The sequence below is a fragment of the Elephantulus edwardii genome, unplaced genomic scaffold, assembly GCF_000299155.1.
Source record: "Elephantulus edwardii isolate Elephantulus edwardi_28Jun2011 unplaced genomic scaffold, EleEdw1.0 scaffold00066, whole genome shotgun sequence".
Lineage (NCBI taxonomy): Eukaryota > Metazoa > Chordata > Mammalia > Macroscelidea > Macroscelididae > Elephantulus > Elephantulus edwardii.
The window spans coordinates 14,651,720-14,672,522 of record NW_006399816.1 but is presented as its reverse complement, the minus strand read 5'-3'; the positions used below and the strand labels follow the sequence as shown (position 1 = coordinate 14,672,522).

General features: G+C 36.7%; 1 protein-coding gene across 1 annotated transcript in view; it reads left to right on the top strand.

The window, feature by feature from the left end:
- Nucleotides 1–14,337, top strand: part of SPESP1 (sperm equatorial segment protein 1) — a 63,750-nt gene extending 49,413 nt beyond the window's left edge. The window contains exon 2 of the mRNA XM_006888401.1: nt 13,298–14,337. Within this exon, the coding sequence (XP_006888463.1) occupies nt 13,298–14,337 (1,040 nt within the window). The remainder of the gene's footprint in view (nt 1–13,297) is intronic.
- Nucleotides 14,338–20,803: the final 6,466 nt, after the last annotated feature.

The following is a 20,803-nucleotide window of genomic DNA, read 5'->3' as shown; positions in this document are numbered from 1 at the left end:
AGGGGGGAGGGAGGAGGGGTTTGTGCGGGGAGAAGGGTGCAACAATGAATGAATGGAATTCTAAAATCTCTGTAGATGTTCATTGAAATGAAAAATAAACAAACTAAATTAATAAAAAAAACCAAAAAACCCCCTGCATTTTGAAATAAACCAGTATCTCCATGGTCAACCATGGGGGGAAAAAAAAAGTGAGGTAAGAGGTAGGATGCTTTGTTGCTAGGCAGCTGTGAACAAGCAGTATAGTGTTGCTTGAGTAATACCTGAACAGGATAATGAGTGCTTCAGATTTTTTTTAAAGGAATCAACTAGCAAATTTCTTCCTCTGTACTTTGACACCTAAACTTAATAACAGCCTGGGTATCCTAGTTATTACTATAAAAAGAGGCAAGCAAAATGATGTAGAAATTTAATTTTTAGCAGACTATAATTCAATGGCAATCTTTTCTTTTTAAAATTTTGTTTTATTATTTTTTGGTGTGTGCCATCAAATCAGATCTGACTGGTACAGACAGAGATTGTCCCCCCTTCTCCAACAGAGCATTTGGTGCATTCGAACCGCGTACCCCTGGGATTGCAGTGCAGCTTCCTTCCACTAAGCCACCGGAGTTCCCTTAATATCTTTTAAGAAACATTTAAACCATTATTGGTAGCAGTTTTTAGATATGCTTGTGAATAGTTAACCCAGAATGGGAATCTTTCCAAAGCATGTTTTGAAAAACATTTTATTAGGGAAAAATGTAGATATATCTAAGGGGGCTGCTTTACCTATTGTTATGTACCATCGACTCATAGTTAGCTCTAGCCAGTTTGCAGAGACAGTTTAAGTTGCATGGGAGGAAATTGCCCATCTTTCTCTTACGGTGCAGCTAGTGGATTTGATCTTTGTGCCTTTGGCATGGTAGCACAGCTCCTTACCACTAGGCCACCAGAGCTGTACCTATTATTAACTCAAAATTGATCTTGTATTATCAATATGTCTACTTACATTCCTTTTGTTCGTCATCTGCTTAGCCTCTCTTCCCGGTCTCTGGGGCTTGAATAATTTCAAAACAACTTATTGATATCATCATTTCATCACTATAGAATTCAATACGAATCACTAAAATACAAAGAATTTATAAACATGCACAAAACAGCACACCATATTTTACACGGAATAGATAATAATTCCTAAATAAAAAATCTGGAGAATGTTCAAGCTTTTCTGATTCTCATGCCTTTTTTTTCCTTGTTGTGTACTGTTGAGTCAGATCCAACTGGCACAGAAGGAGATTGCCCCTCCTTTTCCAGCAGATCATCTGGTGGATTTGTATTGCACGCCTTTGCCACTAGGCCACCAGAGCTCCCCTATCATGCCTCTTTTTGCTTTATTCCTTACTTCCATCCGTTTCCTTACAGTCTGCACTTTATTACATTTCCATTGTGTAGTTCATTATTTTCTTTAGTTGTCCCATGTGTTTTCTGTATATTAGTAGTTAGATCTAGAGAGCTCTACTGGATATAGTAAAAAAGATGATTATACTTGACTTCTCTTTTTGAGCTGCCCTTGAAAATTTTGTTTATCTCTTTTACTTTGGCATTTCTTCCCTTTGTTTTTCCTCATTCTAGTGCAAATTTCAGAATTTCTTTTTTTTTATCTTATTTTTTTATTATTTGTGTGTGTGTACCGTCAAATTGGATCTGACTGGTACAGGAGGAGATTGTTCCTCCTCCAGCAGGGCATCTGGTGGATTTGAACTGCCCACCTCTGGGATTGCAGTGCAGCTTCTGGCCACTAAGCCACCAGAGCTCACCACAATTTTCGGAGTTTCTTATTAACATCTATTTTATTCTTTTCTTTCTTCCATGTCTTTATAATGGCCTTTTGCTATTTTCCTGCATGAAATCCATAATGCCATCCCACAGCTTATCTCATCTCCAGTCATTGGCGCTCAATACCTAAAACCTGTTCTTGAGGTGTTTTTAAAATTCAGATGAGATAGATTCAGGGTGGCATTTTGGTTCTTTTATGCTTGATTTAATTTTCTTCCCCTTCAATTTGAACTTGCACCAGACTAACTTAGAGTTTGTTCCACAGTCATCACCTGGCCCGGTTTTGACTGCTGGTGTCCTATCTCTATACTTTTTTAATCTATATGTGGAACAGATCATCCAGGAGGCTGGGCTCTATGAAGAAGAAGAATGTGACATCAGGATTGGAGGAAGAATCATCAATGACCTGCATTATGTAGATGATACAGCTTTGCTTGACAAAACTGAGGATGTGAGGCATTTCTTGCAGAAGGTCAAGGACCTTAAATATATATTGACGCTCAACATCAAGAAAACAGATTCCTACCACTAAGCTGATTGGCAACATTATGATAGATGGTGAAGAGATTTGAGATTGTTAACAGCTTCCATTTGTTTGGCTCCACAATCAACAGTCTTGGTACCAGCAGCTTGAAATCAAAAGATGAATTGCTTTAGGAAAGTCTGTTGTAAGGGATCTCTCCAGAGTACTGAAGGGCAAAGATGTCAGTCTGGAGACTAAAGTGTACCTGATCTGGGCCATTGTCTTTGCAGTTACTTGCTGTGCATCAGAAAACTGGACCAATGACTAGGGATGAAAGAAGGAAAATTGATGCCTTTGAACTGTGGTGCTAGAGGAGTATATTGAATATACCATGGACTTCTAGGAAAAGAAACAGGCCCATCCTGGAGTGAGTGAAACCAGTTTGCTCCTTAGAGGCAAGGGTTCTGAAGCTCTGTCTGACATACTTTGGGCATGTTGCAACAGGGGACCAGTCCTTGGAGAGGGACATCATGTATGGTAAGGTGAAGGGACAGCACAAAAAAGGAAGACCCTGGATGAGATTGATTCACTCAGAGACTTGGGGGAGAGGTATGGGAGTAGGTGTGACAGAGACGATGTTTAGCTCAGGATAGAGCAGGTTTCAGAGTTGTTGTGCATAAGATCGTTTTGACTCACAAGTAACTCAATGGCACTTAACAGTAATGATTCTTTTCCAGAGATCTGGAAATCTGATTCTTCAGTCTGAGTCTTAAGTGGTCCATCAAGTGAGGTCCACGTTTATAGCTGTCATTTGTGTTTTGTAGGGAAGATATTTGCAACAAATAAATCATTGATTGTACAAAATTCAGTCACTTGACCTCCAGCCTCATTTCTGTCACCAAGTCCTTAATACTCAACTAGTCCTACATTGTTTCCAACTTTTTTATTCCAGTCACCAGTTATTATTAGTGCATCTTAATTGCATTTTCAATCAATTTCAGAATGCAAATGTTGGTAGAAATCCTGAAGTTCTTTATCTTTGGCTTTCATTATTGGTATGTATGTTTGAATAATGGTTGCAGTAACATGTCTTCCTTGTTTGCATATGAATAATATGTTGTCACAGCATTATTCTTTAGGATAGGTTTTGAAATTGTCTTTTTCATGAAAATGCAACATCTTTTTTCCTCAATTTTTCATTTCCAGGATAATAGATCACATGATTATCTGGTTCAAAATGGCCATCTCAGCTCACTAATTCCTAGAATGTCAATCTTTATGCATTCCATTTCATTTTTGACAGCTTTCCATTTTCCTAGATTCACACTTTGTACATTTCACATTCTAATTATTAATATATGTTTACAGCCATTCTTTCTCATTTTTTGGTGTCTTCTAGTCTGGAACTTTACCTCCTGTATTTTATCTAACAGTGTCCTTCTGTTGTTCATAGGACTTTTATTAGCCCAATACTACAGAAGTGCATGGCCAGGCCTGCTTCCTACTCTGTCTTAATTTGGAATCTTGACTAAAACCTGTCTACAGTGGGTCAGCCTGCTGATAATTGAAACGCCAGTGGCATACCTTCTAGTAACAGTAGCCTGCAAGTTAGTCTAGTATAGCAAACTGACAGATAAGTGCTATACTCATAAGAGCAAACAATAAAGCAAATGCACATACACACCCTATGCAATAATCAGCAACATACAAATCACTCCCCCAGTACAACAAACTAATAGAGAAGTGTTGGACCTCTAAAAGCAAACCATAAAAACAAGCAAATGTCCAAGTATCATGGCATGGGGAGAAGGCTCTGGCTCAGCTAGGCAGGCATGTTTGGGAAGTGGCCCTCTCTACTTCCAGCCCATAATTACTCCATATAATTATAATTCCATAATTACTCATATAGATTTAAGAGGGGTTTTTTGTTTATGGAAAGATTTTTTTAAATTTTCAGAGATTTCAGCTTTTTCACATCTTCTCACTAGTTTACTGTGTATGCATGAAGCCTACTTATTTTTTAATATTGCTATTTGTCGTAGCTTTTCAGTTTAATCTTTTGTGTTTTCTTCATTTATATTATCTACACATACAGGGTGTTTGTTCTCTTTCTTTTCCAGTTCTTGCTCTTGTTATTTTGTCACTACCTAATTGTTTTGGGTAATATTTCCAACATGAAGTTCAATAGCAATGGATATACTGTTGTAGTTTGTTATTAATGCTCAGTTAGTTGGCCCCAACTTGTGGTGACTTAGTGTATTACCAAGTAAAACTACTGTTCCATACAGTTTTCCTAGACATGATTTTTTTTTAGTAAGAACTTTCTTTATTGTCAGTGTCTTTATATATGTTTGTTTTCATTTTATGTAATTTTTTTCTTTTAATAATTTTAATGAACATTTACAGAGATTTTGGATTTCCATTCATTCATTCATTGCTGCACTTCTATCCCCGCCCAGCCCTCCCCCCCCCCCGTTCGCTCCTTTCTTTTTAAAGTAAAAGAAACACTCCCTCCCTTGTACACAATCCCCCCACACTCCTCCCACCCCCCCAAGCACATTCCACTATGCAACCTTAATTGTGGATTCTTGTCATTGTTTTCATTTTTTTAAAAATTTATTTTACAGTGATTTGCTTACAAAGTTGGTGTACCTTGTATTTCACACTATTCTTCATTAAAATTATCTTTCATAAAATTATTCCCATTCATTACGTTTTATAAGATTAATCATCATTGACCTATGCCCACCATTACTCTGTCTTTACAGATCCCTGTTGGATCTTTCCCACTTGATCTTTTCCATTTCTTAAGTAAACCTGCCTCTCCCTCTACAGACCAAGTTGTGTGACCCTATGATTACTCCCCCTGCCCATTCTTACCCCTCTACTTTTACCCTTCCCCCCTTGGATCCTCATACACATTTTACTTCTTTCTATTTCTACAATAATGGTCTTATGCAATATTTGTCATGAGACTGAGTTAGTTCATTCAGCATAATGCTCTCCAGTCTCTTCCAAGTTATGTAATACTTTTCAAAATTATTTCTCCTGAGTGTTGCATAGTATTCAATTGTGTGAATGTACCACTATTTCTCAATCCATTCTTTGTGGTTGGACATTTGGGCTGTTTCCATGTTCTTGAGATGGTAAATAATGCTGTTATGAACAACTGTATACAAATCTCCATTTGTGTCTCAGTTCTAATTGCCTTGAAGTAAATGGTCCAATAGAAAGTGTCATGATGGATGGAAAGGAGGGTGAAACTGTCAACAACTTCATCTTGCTTGGATCCACAATTAACACCTTTGGTACCAGCAGTCAGGAAATAAGGAGATGCACTGCAATGGGAAAATCTGCAATTAGGGACCTTTCTACATTATCGAGGACCAATGCTGTCAGTTGAGGACTAAGGTGCATCTGATTCAGGCCATGATCTTTCTGATTACTAGTTATGCATCTGAGAGCTGGACAATGAATAAGGATGAAAGAAAAAGAATTGATGCTTTGAGCTGTGGACATGGACAACCAAGAAAACAAATAGATATGTCTTGGAGAGGGTGCAGCTGGAGTGCTTTTTGGAGGCAAAAATGATGAGCTTTCTCCTAAAATACTTTGGACATATTGCTAGGAGGTTCTATTCCTTGGAGACGGACATGATGTTGGGAAGGGTAGAGGGTTGGCGAAGGAGAGGAAGAGCCTCAACCAGGTGAATTAACAAGATGACTGCTGCAATGAGCTCTTGTGTGTCAGGAAGTTAGAGGATAGCGCAGGGCAGGACTAGGTTCGTATTTTGTTTCCATTGGGTCGCTATGAGTCGTACTCAACTCAATGGCACCTAACAACAACAAAAACAACAGCAACATATTCCTAAGCAGTGGAATACCTGGGTAATATGGAATTCTGTGTTTAGCTTTTTGAGGAAATGCTAATTTACTGCCTTCCAGGTTGGTGGTACCATTTTACAATCCCACCAATAGTGTATGAGAGTTACTATCTCTCTGCATCCTCTCCAGCATTTATTGCTTGTTGTCCTGTTACACATTTTAAATTTTTTTATTTTTTCTTATTAATTTGAAAGAAAATTTACAGAGACTTTGGATTTCCACTCATTCACTGTTGCACTTTTCTCCCTGCCTACCCCTCCCTGCCCTGTATAATCTTCTCTTTGAAAGTAAAAGAAAAATTCTTTCATTGTTTTACAATCCCTCCTCCCAGGTCCACTCCACTGTGCAGCCTTCATTCTGGACTCCTATCATGACAATAATACCTAATCACATATTCCTTTTAAACAGTTTTCTCCCTCATCTGTTTCAGTGCAGTATACATTATTTATCCCACCTTTCTCAGTCTCCCCCCAATCCTGATGCCAGTCCTGTTTTACAACAGTGAAAATATGCAGTGTTTGTCCTTTTGTGACTGAGATATTTCACTCAGCATAATGTCCTCCAGGGTCACCCATTTGAATAATATTTCATGAGTTCCTTTTTTTCAATGCTGCATAGTATTCCATTGTGTGAATATACCACAGCTTCTCTATCCATTCATTTGTTGATGGGCACTTAGGTTGTTTCCAGCACCTTGCTATTATGAACAAAGCCCTGATAAACATGGGTATGCATATATCTGCTTGGATGGCAGTTATAGTCTCTTTGGGGTATATACCCAGTAGTGGAATTGCTGGGCCAAATGGTATCTCTATTTGCAACTTTTTGAGAAAGCGCCATACCTCCTTCCACAGTGGTTGCACCATTTTACACTTCCACCAACAGTGAATAAGGGTTCCAGTTTTTCCACAACCTCGCCAGGATTTGTTGCCTGCTGTACTGTTAAATTTTGCTATTTTGACTGGGGTGAGATGATATCTCATACTTGTTTTGATTTGCTTCTCTCTTAGGACTAGGGATTTTGAACATTTCTTCATGTGCTTGTTGGCCATCTGAATGTCTTCTTTGGTGAAGTATCTGTTCATTATCCTGTGCCCATTATTCAATTGGATTATTTACCTTTATCTTGTTGTGGTGCTCAAGTATTTTACCTTTATCTTGTTGTGGTGCTCAAGTATTTTAAAAATTATAGATATAAATCCCTTATCTGACATATCACTACCAAATACTTTTCCCAGTCTGTGGCTTCCCTTTTTACCCTGTTGGAGAAGTTTTTGGATGTGCACAGAGAATTGATTCTTAGAAGGTCTCATTCATCTCTTTTATCTTCTCCTGGTTGTAGATTTTTCAGGATACTTGGAAGACTGTTTATGTTATGGATTAGGACTTCTAGAGTTCTTCCAAGCTTTTCTTTAATGAAGTTTATAGTTCTTGCTTTTAGTCCTAGGTCCATGATCCACCTAGAGTTGCTTTTTGTATATGGAGTGAGGTGTGGATCTTTGAATCTTCTGCAGATAGTTTTCCAATTTTGCCAACACCATTTGTTTAAAAGGCTGTTATTTCCCCACTTAACTGATTTTATCTCTTTGTCAAAAATCAGTTGACTGTAGGTAGATGGGCTGATTTCTGGGTTCTCAATTCTTTTCCATTGATCTATGTGTCTTTCATTGTACCAGTATCATGCTGTCTTAACCACCATGGCAGTGTAGTAGGATTTGAAATCATGGAGTGAGATGCCGCCTACCTTTTTTCTATTTTAAAGGAGTACTTTGGTTATTCAGGGCTTGTTTCCATTCCAAATAAAAGTGGAAATTTTCCATCTTGTTGAAGGATGGGATAGGTATTTGTATTGGGATTTCAGTGCCTATTACAACATTTTGGCTATGAATTTTACATAAGCAGTTTACCAGGCCTTTATTCCAGGGAAGCAATGGATGGATTTACATCACCATTCTTGGAGTTAGCAACTAATGGCAACTTGTTCTACCTAGGCTCCTTATCTTTTTCCTGACTTTAGCAGGAAAGCCTCCCAAAAGTTTCTTACTAAAATAAAATAAAATTAGCATATTTTATCTAAATTTTATTTCTTTTATTGTCATTGAGAATATACGCAGCAAATATACGCAGCAAAACAACCATTTAACAGTTTCTGCAAGTACAATTTAGAGACCTTGATTACATTCTTGAAGTTCTGCAACCTTTCTTGTCCTCCTTTTCTGAGTTTCCTCCCTTATTAACATAAACCCATTGCCTTCTAAGTTTCTGTCTAATCTTTTGAGTTGCTATCTGTGTTTCATTGGCTATACAAAGGCATTTGACTGCGTGGGTCACAAAATATTCTGGCTAACCTTGAGAATAATGGAAAACCCAGAACACTGGATTATGCATATGCAAAACCTATACTTGGACCAATAAGCAGTCTCCAGAACAGAGCAAGAAAACACTGCATGGTTCAAAAGCAGAAAAGGAGAGCATCAGGGATGTATCCTTTCTCCATACTTTTTCAATCTTTGTGCAGAGCAGATTATTTGAGAGGCTGGACTTTATGAAGGAGACATGTAGCATCAGAACTGGAGGAAGACTCATCAACAACCTACCTCATGCAGATGACAAAACCTTGTTTGCTGAAACTGAGGAGGACTTGAAGCACTTGCTATAGAAGGTCAAGGACTACAGTCTTCTATATGAATTGAAGCTCAATATCACCCCTGGACCAATTGACAACGCCATGATGAAGAAGAGATTGAGGTTGTTAATAATTGCAGCTTGCTCAACTCCACAATCAACACTCTTGGCAGGCAGCCAAAAGAAGAATGAATAGCACTGGGTAAATCTCCTATCAGAGACCTCTCCAGCGTACTGAGAAGCAGTGATGTCAGTCTAGAGACTAAGGTGTGCCTGATCCAGGCCTTGGTCTTTGCAGTTACTTGTAAGATGCATCAGAGAGCTAGACAGTGACTAATGATGACAGAAGATGAATTGATGCCTTTGAGTTGTGGTTCTGGAGAAGAGTCTTGAACATATCACGGACTGCCAATAAAACAAATCAGTAAATATTGGATAGGATGAAAACAAATTTCTCTTTAGAGGCTAGGATTTTGAAGCTCTGTCTCAAATACTTTAGGCATGTGGCCAGCAGGGGACCAGTACTTGGAGAAGAGCATTATGCTTTGAAGGGTGGAGGGACAGCTCAGGAGAGGAAGACCCTGGATGAGATGGATTGATGCAGTAACTGGGGTAATGGGGGTTGTTGTGTCAGAGTCAGTGATACTGGCTCAGGATGGGGCAGGCTTCAGAGCTGTTGTACATAAGGTTGCTATAAGTCACAGGTGACTTGATGGCACATCAACAACAGCAGCTGTCAACTTGATCACATATAAATGTTCTTAAAAGGACATAATGTCCAAGGAGAGAGGATTATTTTGTTTTAAGGTAAGTTAAACTGCTATTTAGCTATAAGAAAGCATCAGAAAATAGTTTTTGGTTTAAAGATTATCTCAGAATAAAAGTTTCATGCATTTTTCCACCTTCCATGACTCCAGAAAATTTATAGTCCAAGAAGATTTTAACTTGTATCCACTATTTTTCTCTCCCTGCCCTGCTATTTCCCCCCTTTCTTTTAAACAAGATTCTTCTATGGAATCTTTGATCAAAATGTTCATTAACAGTGTCTGGAAACTACCCAGTTTTTCTTCTTTTATGGCGAATGAGCTAGTTGTTCATAAAACCAATTAACTACACATTCAATATACTCGTCCTTTACCTGTCTCTCCTCCTTCCTGTTGCACCATATGAGCAGAGAACTATTATTTTGCCCAGTGCCATATTACCCAATAAGCACAGGGTTGCTTGTGCTAATTTACAAGTCTGTAATTAAGAATTTCACATTTTTCCTTCAAAGATTCGGCTTCTAGTTATGACTGACATAGGTCTCCTGTAGAATCAAATCCTCCTTTCAAATTTATAATCCCTGACAGAAATGGAGTGCCCAATAAACAAGATAATTAATTATCATGCACATTTTATATAACTGTCTGTTCCTTTCAGATTATCCTCTCATTCATCCATTCCAGTACAGTATTCATCGCTGACTTTTTAGTACTAAGTGGTTGATAGACTTGTTTCTCTACCCCACTTTTTAAATGGAATGAAGCATTATAGATTAGTCTAAATTTTTCTTAGCTACCAACTTCATTCTCATTCCTGTCTTCACTTTTTCAGAGACAACTATCACATAATTTTTAACTTCTAAGTCCATTAAAAACAACAGACACTGAAATTCACACACACACACACATTTGATAATAAGAGGAGTTATTTTTTTTTAAAAAATTGCAATAGTATTGAATTCTACCATAGGTCCTATATCTTTTTTCCCCCATTCATCATCATCAAATAGATCTTGACGAATGCATGACTCTTATAAGTATGACGTGAAATAAACAATTTAGTTTGAAAATCTAGCTCTCCAGGCAAATCTGGTGTTTTTCTATTATTATAATGCCTCACTAGATTACTCTCAAGAATTTTTTAAAATTTATGCTTTAGGGGTATGCTTCTAACTTTTAATAAACATCCATCTAAAATTTCTTGATTGTAACAGAATAGGTAAATGGGAAACAGAATATACAGTATATTTTTAGTTTTGGTTGGTGCTTGCCAGAATTGTCTCTTAAATAAGAAGTGTGCTATTTGTTTAGTTTGTAGAGAGATGATTCAAATAAAAGTTATGCATAAGGATTTACAAGAAAAGGACTTATTTGCATTAAGCCAGTATGAATCTATGATGATGGAAGAAAGTAGTGACAAAATAAATTGAAAATTAGTATAATCCAAAATTCCAACACTTGATATTCTCCTGACTCAGGAGTAGTATAGTTGAACAGAATTTCAGAATATTTTTGCAGTAATCTTTTTTCTTTTCCATATTGGTGGGAAATGAGAAATATCACCACTCAAGTGCTGCAAAATACTAGTGTAATAGAACAGCATTTTGGTTTAAAAGTGAAATAACTATAGCTTAGATTAGGAATCAAGAAACTTTTTCTGTAAAGGGCCAGATGGTGAATAGTCTTTACAAATGTTTGGTGTTAGAACATTGATAAATGGCTTTTCTAACCCTTGTGTTAGCCCCTATCTGAGCCTTGGTCTCCAGCTACCTCAACTGCGGACACAGTGTTTTGCAAATCATCAACAGCTGTGGAACCAATATAAGAGAATGCTTTCTACACTCTGAAGAGACTGTGACAAGGTGTAGCCTGACAGAACCCTGGAGATGGAACCAAAGTTAAAGATTTTACTTCTGGATAACTGAATAAAGAGCTGACTTGTGACTGCTACAAGATAAAGCTTACTGGACAATTGAGGAAACCAGTGGTTTATTTGTGCTGCTGAATTGAACCTAGACTTTCACTTGTTAACTGAGAAGCTGTCAGAACTAATTGAGGAATTGTGTCTTGCTGTTAGTCTGGCTTGAGGCTGCTGTTCACTAAACCTGGAATTTCACTACGTGATATCCTTTGTCTCCTCCACCCTTCAACCTATTTCACTAATAAGCCCCACAACTGTGAGTAAAGTCTTTGAGTCAGTTTACAATGAGCATTGGATCAAATGATTCATAGAATTCATAGCATGCCTGACCATGTAGCTGTTTGATACTATGAATGTTATTAATAGGGACAGTTCACCTTTTTAAAGCAAATAGAAGTCAGACTTGGCCTTGTTATCACTGCGCCTTTTGCAAAGCCATATACCTTTTGCAACTCCATGTGGCTGTTTCAGTCAACAACAGTTACTCTTTCTGGGTTGTTTTTTGTTTTGGTTTCTCCCCACCCCACCTTTTTCTACTCCTATCTTTTCCTCCCACAATTATGGTGTTTATTAGGGAAGTCAAAAGACTATATTTCAGGTTGGCAGCAGGATACAATTGCTCAGTCAGGACAACTTCCAAAATGTGCTTGCAGGCACCTTAGCCTTCAGCCTTAAAACTTTAGGTCATTGTTACAAAGCTTAGTCCTGCCAGTTTTATAGTGTTTCCCCATCGACTAGTCCAGCAAACTAGGGTGAAACCTTCTAGCTCTTAATTCTATGGGGTAGCAGTCGCAAGGTCAGCTCTCATGTCAGGACGTCAGGTCTGTGGTTCTCTGAATAGCAGTTACTCTTGTTGCCATTCAGTTGATCCTTACACATGGAAATCCCATGTGTTACTGAGTAAAATTTTTCTCCACAGGGTTTTCAAAGTAATATTTTAGAATCAGATTATCAGACTTTCCTCATGAGGTGACTATATAAACAAATGGACAAGACAGATTGAGTTTTAATAGAATTTACTTGGCAAAACAGTTGGACAGTTATTACCCATAAGCTAATCATTGCTCTTTACTGGGTTGGAAGCAGTGGTATACTGGTGAATGCTTAAGAGTCAGCTTTGGGGATGAAGGTAGATGCTCTGTTGTGTAGTATTTGCCTATTTACAAAGTGTAAATACTCTACTTGGGCATATTTCAAACTACCAACTCAACTTTACCGAAAGATGAAGAAAAAAATGCACCTTACTATACCATTAGATAATATTTCCACCATATAATAAACATAAATATTCTCAAAGTATAGGTAGTAGTAAAATGTGGTGAATTTATGAGTAAAAAAAAAGTTGTATTTTTAAATAACGTAATGCCTTTGTTTTAAATATAAAAGTCACAGCTTTAATTTTTATGATGTCTGTGCTTAACATCTTTGCAAAAAAATGTGAGAATTTAATAGTTGTTTCTAGTGAGTCAGTGCAAACTTATTTCAGCATCACTGTATTGGAGGGCATAAATCAGGAAATTTAATTTAATAAATTTTCTGATGAATCATAACTTAAATAAGAGACTAAGAGGAAAAAGTTAAAGGAAAAATTGTATTAATACATAACTTTTGCTCTAGTCTTGTTTCTCTGTTGTAATATGAACTTGAAAAAAATTTATTGGAATGATTGAGACATACTCTGTGAAAAGTGCTTTTTTTTCTTTAGTTTTTTTAATCTCATTTTTTAAAAGAGAAAGCATATGAAATAAATTTAGATCAGTGAAGTCTGTCAATGTGTCAGATAAAATAATAAATACTACTTACTCTTTGACTTTTTTTCCCCCTTAAGGTGTAACTGTGATTCCTGATGAAGAAAAAAGCTTGAATCATTATGTACAAGTTTTACAGAATGTATTACGAAATGTTCCCACTAAGGAGGACCCAAGCACTCAGATTAAAAAAATGACTCCAACTAATGTTTATTCTACGGGATTGAAGGTATCAAAGATTAAGGAGATAATCACAAATGGAGAAACTTTAAGTGACGACAAAACTTTAAGCAGTCCCGTCAGTGAAGAAAAGACACCTTTCCCTTCTAGAGTCTTAACATCGCAAAAACGGAGGAAAAAACGTACTAAAACTACAGCATTCTGGTCTATTAAGCCAAACAATATTTCTGTTGTTCTACGCACAAAAGAACCTTATATTATAAAAGATGAAGAGGAAGAAGAGCCAGAAGTATATACAAGACGAACTCCTTCATCAAAGCCATTTTTACATGTGACATCAAAGCCATTTCCACATATTACATTCACTTCACATGTATCTACTACCATTTCAACTGAGAACAGTGACTGGAGCACATCCACAGAATCTGAAGATGTTCCTCAGCTCACAGGTCAGTTTGACACAGAGAAAACATCAATATTTCAAAGACCCCCACAGACTTTGAATAATGAGAACGTTTTGAAAAAAATTTCAGAGATTAATGCACAAATACAACAAGCACATCTCAGTGGTCATATAAGCCAAGAATTTCGAGAGGACATTCAGGCCTCTATAGATCACTTAAAACGAAGTATTGCTCTAGCAGCAGCAGCAGAACATAAACTAACTAAAATGTATGAATCTGAGAGCTTACCATTTGGACGAACTGGTTCTGAAATTGCTGACGTTAAAACTATTATTAACATGCTATATAATTCTAGATCTAAATTATCTGAATATTTTGATATTAAATATGTGCCATCAGAAATGAGAGAAAAAGCTATTACAGTATTCAATATGTTGAAAAAAAGATTATGTTTAAGGCAAAAAAAAGCTCAAAGGCTTATTAAGAAGTTATTAAGGAATAACATGAAAATTTTAAGCATACTTCATACTTCATGACTTAAGGAAACTGCATTTATTCATGGGAGAAATAAGCACATGACTTGTTTCAAAAGATGTATTAAGAGTGTCTTTATTGTACACAATATGTTAATGGCATTTTCATGGCTTGTTTTAGGAAAATTTTCTTATAAACTAAAAATCTAGTAAAAATGCTAACTGCTTTTCATGGCATGTGTTATGAAAGTTTTCATATAAACTAAAAATCTAGTAATTTAAAATAAAAATTTGTTCAATATTTTGTAGTTTTTTTCCTTATTTTTGAAAGTTATAAAAATTTCATTTTAAAAACTGTTGTTGTCATGTGCCATCAAGTTGCCTGTGACTCAGTGAACCTGTATACAAGAGCCCTAAACCCTGCTCTATGCTGTGCCAATCTTATTGTTTCTGACACACCTATCCGTGTTACCCAAGTCACTGAATCAATACATCTCATTGAGCTTCTTCCTCTCTTGAACTGTTTCTCTACCCTCCCAAGCATGATATCCCTCTCCAAGGACTGGACCTTCCTTTCAACATGTCCAAAGTATGTCAGACGAAGCCTCAGAATCTTTGCTTCCAAGGAGCACACTGGTCTCACCCTCTCTAGGACAAACCTGTTTGTTCTTCTCACCATCCAGGTATATTTAATACTCTTCTCCAGCACCACAGCTCAAAGGCATCAACTCTCCTTCTATCATCCCTAGTCATTGTCCAGCTTTCCAATGCATAGCAAGTAAATTAAAAGACTATGGCCTGGTTCAGGCACACCTTAATCTTCAGACTGACGTTGTTGCTCTTCAGTACTTTGGCGAAGTCTCTGACAGTAGACTTTCCTGATGCAATTTGTCTTTTAAATTTCCTGGCTGCTGGTAACAAAAGTGTTGATTGTAGAGCCAAGCAAACTAAAACTGTTGTTAATCTCAATCTGTTCACCATCTATCATGATGCTGCCAGTTGGCCCAGTGGTGATAATATTTGTTTTCTTGATGTTGAGCTTCAAGCCATATTGAAGGCTGCAGTTCTTAACCTTCTGCAGTAAGTGCTTTAGGTTCTCCTCAGTTTTAGCATGCTTAGTTGTGTCATCTGCATAATGCAGATTGTTGATGAGTCTTCCACCAACCCTGATGCCACATTTCCCACACTTTAATTTTATCTGGCTAGATTAAATTAATCCATTTTACAAATGTTAATATGAATTTTAAATAATTGGATGTTGTTGTTATGTGGGCTGTTACCATGTTCTTGCAATGGTGAATAAAACTGCTGTGAACACTGGTGTGCAAATCTCAGTTTATGCCTCAGTTATCGTTTTCTCTGGGTATGTTCCAAGTAATGGAGTAGATATATTCCTTTTAAGCAGTTCTTTCCTTCATCTGTTCCAATGTGTGTTCATTATCTGTCCACTCTTTTTCTATCCCCCAGCATGTCAGTTCTGTTATGTAACAGTGGTGTTATGCAGTATTTGTCTTTTTATGACCAAGATATTTCACTCAGTATAATGTCCTCTCGGGTCGTCCATGTTGTGTAATGTTCTACGAATTCATTGTTTCTCAGTGCTGTGTAGTATTTCATTGTGTGACTGTACTATAGTTTTTCTACCCATTTATTTGTTCATGGACACTTGGATTGCTTTCATCTCTTTGCTATTGTGAATAACATAGCAATAAACATGGTATGCATACGTCTGTTTGGATGGTGGTTCTGATTTTTTTAGAGTATATTCCCACTAGTGGAATTGCTGGATCAAATGGCGTTTGTATTTCTAACTTTTTGAGAAAGCACAAGACTGACTTTCATGGTGGTTGCAACATTTTACACAATCACCAATAGTGAAGAAGGGTTTCAATCTCTCCACAGCCTTGCTAGCATTTGTTGTTTGCTGCTCTGTTGAATTTCGCTATTGTTACCAGGGTGAGGTGATACTTCATGGTTGTTTTTATTTGCATCTCACTGAGAGTTTAGGATTTTGAACGTTTCCTCATGAGTTTGTTTACCATTTGATAAAGTGTCTATTCATATCCTGTGCCCATTTTGTGATTAGGCATTTACCTTTTTCTTCTTGGGACATTGTAGTATTCTATAAATTTTAGATATGAGTCACTTATCAGACATGTCATTACCAAACTTTTTTTTTCTCCCCACCTGTGGCTCTCATTTTTACCCTGTTGGAGAAGTTTTTTTTGATGTGCATAGGGATTTGATTCTTAGAAGGTCCCATTCATCTATTGTGTTATCTCCTGGTTGTAGGTTTTTCATTATGCTTGGAAGACAGCTCATACTGTGGATTGGAGCTTCAACAGTTCTTTCAAGCTTTTCTCTGATGAAGTTTATTGTCCTTGCCTTTATTCCTAGATCCTTGATCCACCTTGAATTGGTTTTTGTGTATAGTGTGAGATGTGGGTCTTGCTTGAGTTTTCTTTTTAAAATTTTTTTTATTACTAATTTCAATAAAAATTTAAAGAGACTTTGGATTTCCATTCATTCATTGTTGAACTTTTCACCCTGCCCACCCCTCCCCACCAGTACACTCTTCTCTTTGAAAAGTAAAAGAAAAATTCTTTCATTGTTTTACAATCCCTCCTCCCAGGTCCACTGTACTGTGCAGCCTTCATTCTGGACTCCTATCATGACAATAATACCTAATCACATATCCCTTTTAAACAGTTTTCTCCCTCATCTGATTCAATGCAGTATACATTATTTATCCCATCTTTCTCAGTCTCCCCCAACCCTGATGCCAGTCCTGTTTTACAACAGTGACAATATGTAGTATTTGTCCTTTTGTGACTGAGATATTTCACTCAGCATAATGTCCTCCAAGGTCACCCATCTTGAATAATATTTCGTGAGTTACTTGTTTCTCAATGCAGCCTAGTTTTCCATTGTGTGAATATACCACAGCTTCTCTATCCATTCATTTGTTGATGGGCACTTAGGTTGTTTCCAGCTCCTTGCTATTGTGAACAAAGCTGCGATAAACATGGGTGTGCATATATCTGCTTGGGTGGCAGTTATGGTCTCTTTGGGGTATATACCCAGTAATGCAATTACTGGGTCAAATGGTATCTCTATTTGCAACTTTTTGAGAAAGTGCCATACCGCCTTCCACAGTGGTTGCACCATTTTACACTTCCATCAACAGTGAATAAGGGTTCCAGTTTCTCCACAACCTCACCAGCATTTGTTGCTTGCTGTTCTGTTAAATTTTGCTATTCTTACTGGGGTGAAATGAAATCTCATAGTTGTTTTGATGTACATCTCTCTTAGAGCTAGGGATTTGAACATTTCTTCATGTGCTTGTTGGGCATCTGAATGTCTTCTTTGGTGAAGTATCTGTTCATATCCTGTGCCCATTTTTCAATTGGATTATTTACATTTATCTTGTTGTGGTGCTCAAGTATTTTGTAAATTCTAGATATAAGTCCCTTATCTGACATGTCATTACCAAATACCTTTCCCAGTCTATGGCGTCCCCTTTTACCCTGTTGGATAGGTTTTTGGATATACTTAGGGATTTGAGTCTTAGAAGGTCCCATTCATCTTTTTTACCTTCTCCTGGTTGTAGGTTTTTCAGGATACTTGGAAGATTGTTTATGTTGTGGATTAGGACTTCTAGAGTTCTTCCAAGCTTTACTTTAATGAAGTTTATAGTTCTTGGTTTTAGTCCTAGGTCCATGATCCACCTAGAGTTGGTTTTTGTATATGGAGTGAGGTGTGGATCTTGTGGAGTCTTTTGCATTGCTTGAGTTTTCTACAGATAGTTTTCTAATTTTGCCAACACATTTGTTAAAAACACTGTCATGTTTCTCTGCTTAACTGATTTCACTTCCTTGTAAAAAATCAGTTGACCGTAGCTAGATGAGCTGATTTCTGGGTTTTAAATTCTATTCCATTGATCTGTGTGTCTGTCACTGTACCAGTACCATAATGTCTTGACCACCATAGCTGTGTAATAGGATTTGAAATCAAGGAGTGTGATGCCTCCTACCTTGTTTCTATTTTTAAATAGTGCATTAAAGTTTCCAACTACTATTGTGGTGGTGTCTATTTCTGTATTCTGTTAACGCTTGCTTTGTGTATTTTGCAGCTATAACATTTGGTGCATAGGTATTTATTATGGTTATGAACTCTTGTTCATTTGACCTTTTAAATATTTTTTTAGTTGTCTTCTTTGTCCTTTGTGATGGTTTTTACACTGTAATCTATTTTATCAGAGATTAGTAGAGCTACTCCTCCTTTTTTTCTGGTTGCTATTGGAATTAAAATAGAGCACCAAAAGACAAAATGAATTAATTAGACTTCATAAAAATGAAAAAAAATTGTTCTTTAAGACTTTATAAAAAGTAGACATCTTTTGGGGAGTATAAGTTGGAGAGTATCTTCAGAAACCATATATCTGACAAGAATACAATACTAAAATTTGTTTGAAAGTTCAACTATTAATACTTAACAAAAACACATAATAATAAAATGGACAAAATACTTGAGTAGACATTTCACCACAGAGGGCATTCAAATAGCCACCAAATACATGAAAAGATGCTTAGCATCATTACCCTTCAGAAAGATGCAAATCAAAACCATAATGAAGTCCATTTCACTACCATTAAGATGACTAGAAGGAAGAGAACAAAAACTATGTTACTGAGGAAACAGAAACATTCACCATTGCATGTGGAAATTCAAAATGGTACAGCTATTGTAGAAAGTATGTGACACTTTGCAGAACAATGTGACAGACAGTTCTTAAAAAAAGTCCAACATCAGAAACCAGACAAACTAAAAAAAATAGAGCTACAATATGATCCAGAAATTTTTATTTTAGGTGTATATTGAAGACATTGAAACAGAAACTTGTTGTTGCAGTATTATTTACAGTAGCCAAATGGTGGAAACAACCTAAATGCCCATCAGCAGATGAGCAGATAAACAGTGTTGTAATACATAAAACTCAAAACCAACATCCTTTAGACATGTTATCAGGAGGAGCCAATCCTGGGAAAAAGTTATTATATGCTGGGACAGGAGTAGGATTAAAGAAAGAGAGGAAGACCCTCAACATAGTAAACTGACACAGTGACTAACAGTGGGCATGAGGATTGTGCAGGATAGGGCAAGGTTCAGACCTGTTGTTAATGAGGTCATTATGAGTTGGACTCAACACGATGGCACATAACAAGATACCTACAATTAAATACTACTGTGCCAGTAAGAGAAAGAAAGTTTTAATACATGAACCTAGCAACAGCAATGGCAATATGATGGATCTAGAAGGCATTCGGTTGAGTGACTTAAACAAATTACAGAAAAACAACTATTATTTGATTACACTTATAGAAAAAGAGAAGAAAAGGCACATATGTAGAGACGAAAGTTTATTAGTGGTTCCTAGGGCTCGAAGGTGAAGCAAAGGGGGAAATGGGTGATGGGAAAATCACATTGGTCAAAGCTAAGGTTGCATGGTCAATTATTGTAATTGCCCCCAGTAGAGTGTACACCTTTAAAAAATTGAATTGGTAAAAGTTAATGTGATAGCTGTCTTTACAACAATGATAGAAATATGTAGTTCCTTTTGGTGTACAATCAAAAACCTTACAGGATTTGTTTACTTGGTTTAAAATTTAGGATCATGTTTTCATAGGATATCCCAGTTAGTTGACCTAATAATGTGTTCAGTGCATCTTTCCTACCTCCTACTTAATTGCAAAATATCTAGTGTCTTAAAAGCTTTTAAGTGGCCATCGAAAGCCCAATAATTGGAATGTATTTGTTTGACGCAAGAGAGAAAAGAGCAGAGTCAGTAATAAGGTCAACATTTGGAATATATAGCTAATTGTTTTCATAAACAACTGCCTGCTTTCCTATGAGACTAGAATTTAATGGTTCCCAGCTATCTTTACACAACAGTTATTTAAATTTTTTATTGGTTTGCATATAAAATTTGTATACATTGTGTTTCACACATTACTTCTCTCAAATTGGGATTCATACAATCATTCCCATTAATTGTATTTTTTTCATCATTGAACTATGCCCACCATTACTCCAACTTTTCAAGTTCTCACAAGATTTTTTCCATTTCCTTTACCCTCTCCCTCTACCCCCAAAATTGTACGAACCCATGAATCTTGATCAGAAGAGATAAAATAGTAGACTAGGCTTTCAAATTTTTGTAAATTTAGACTTTCTCGAGTCATGAAAGTTGGATGAATTGCTGAAAACTTAAACCAAAACTATTCTTTGAATCCTTAAAATTTAAACAATAGCTTAGCTTAATTAATAAAAAATGGCTTCCCCACTTCACCAAGGAAGATATTCAGATGGCCAACAAGCACATGAAGAAATGTTCAAAATCCCTAGCTCTGAGAGAGATGCAAATCAAGACAACCATGAGATACCATCTCACCCCAGTAAGACTAGCAAAATTTAACAGAACAGCAAGCAACAAATGCCGGCGAGGTTGTGGAGAGACTGGAACCCTTAT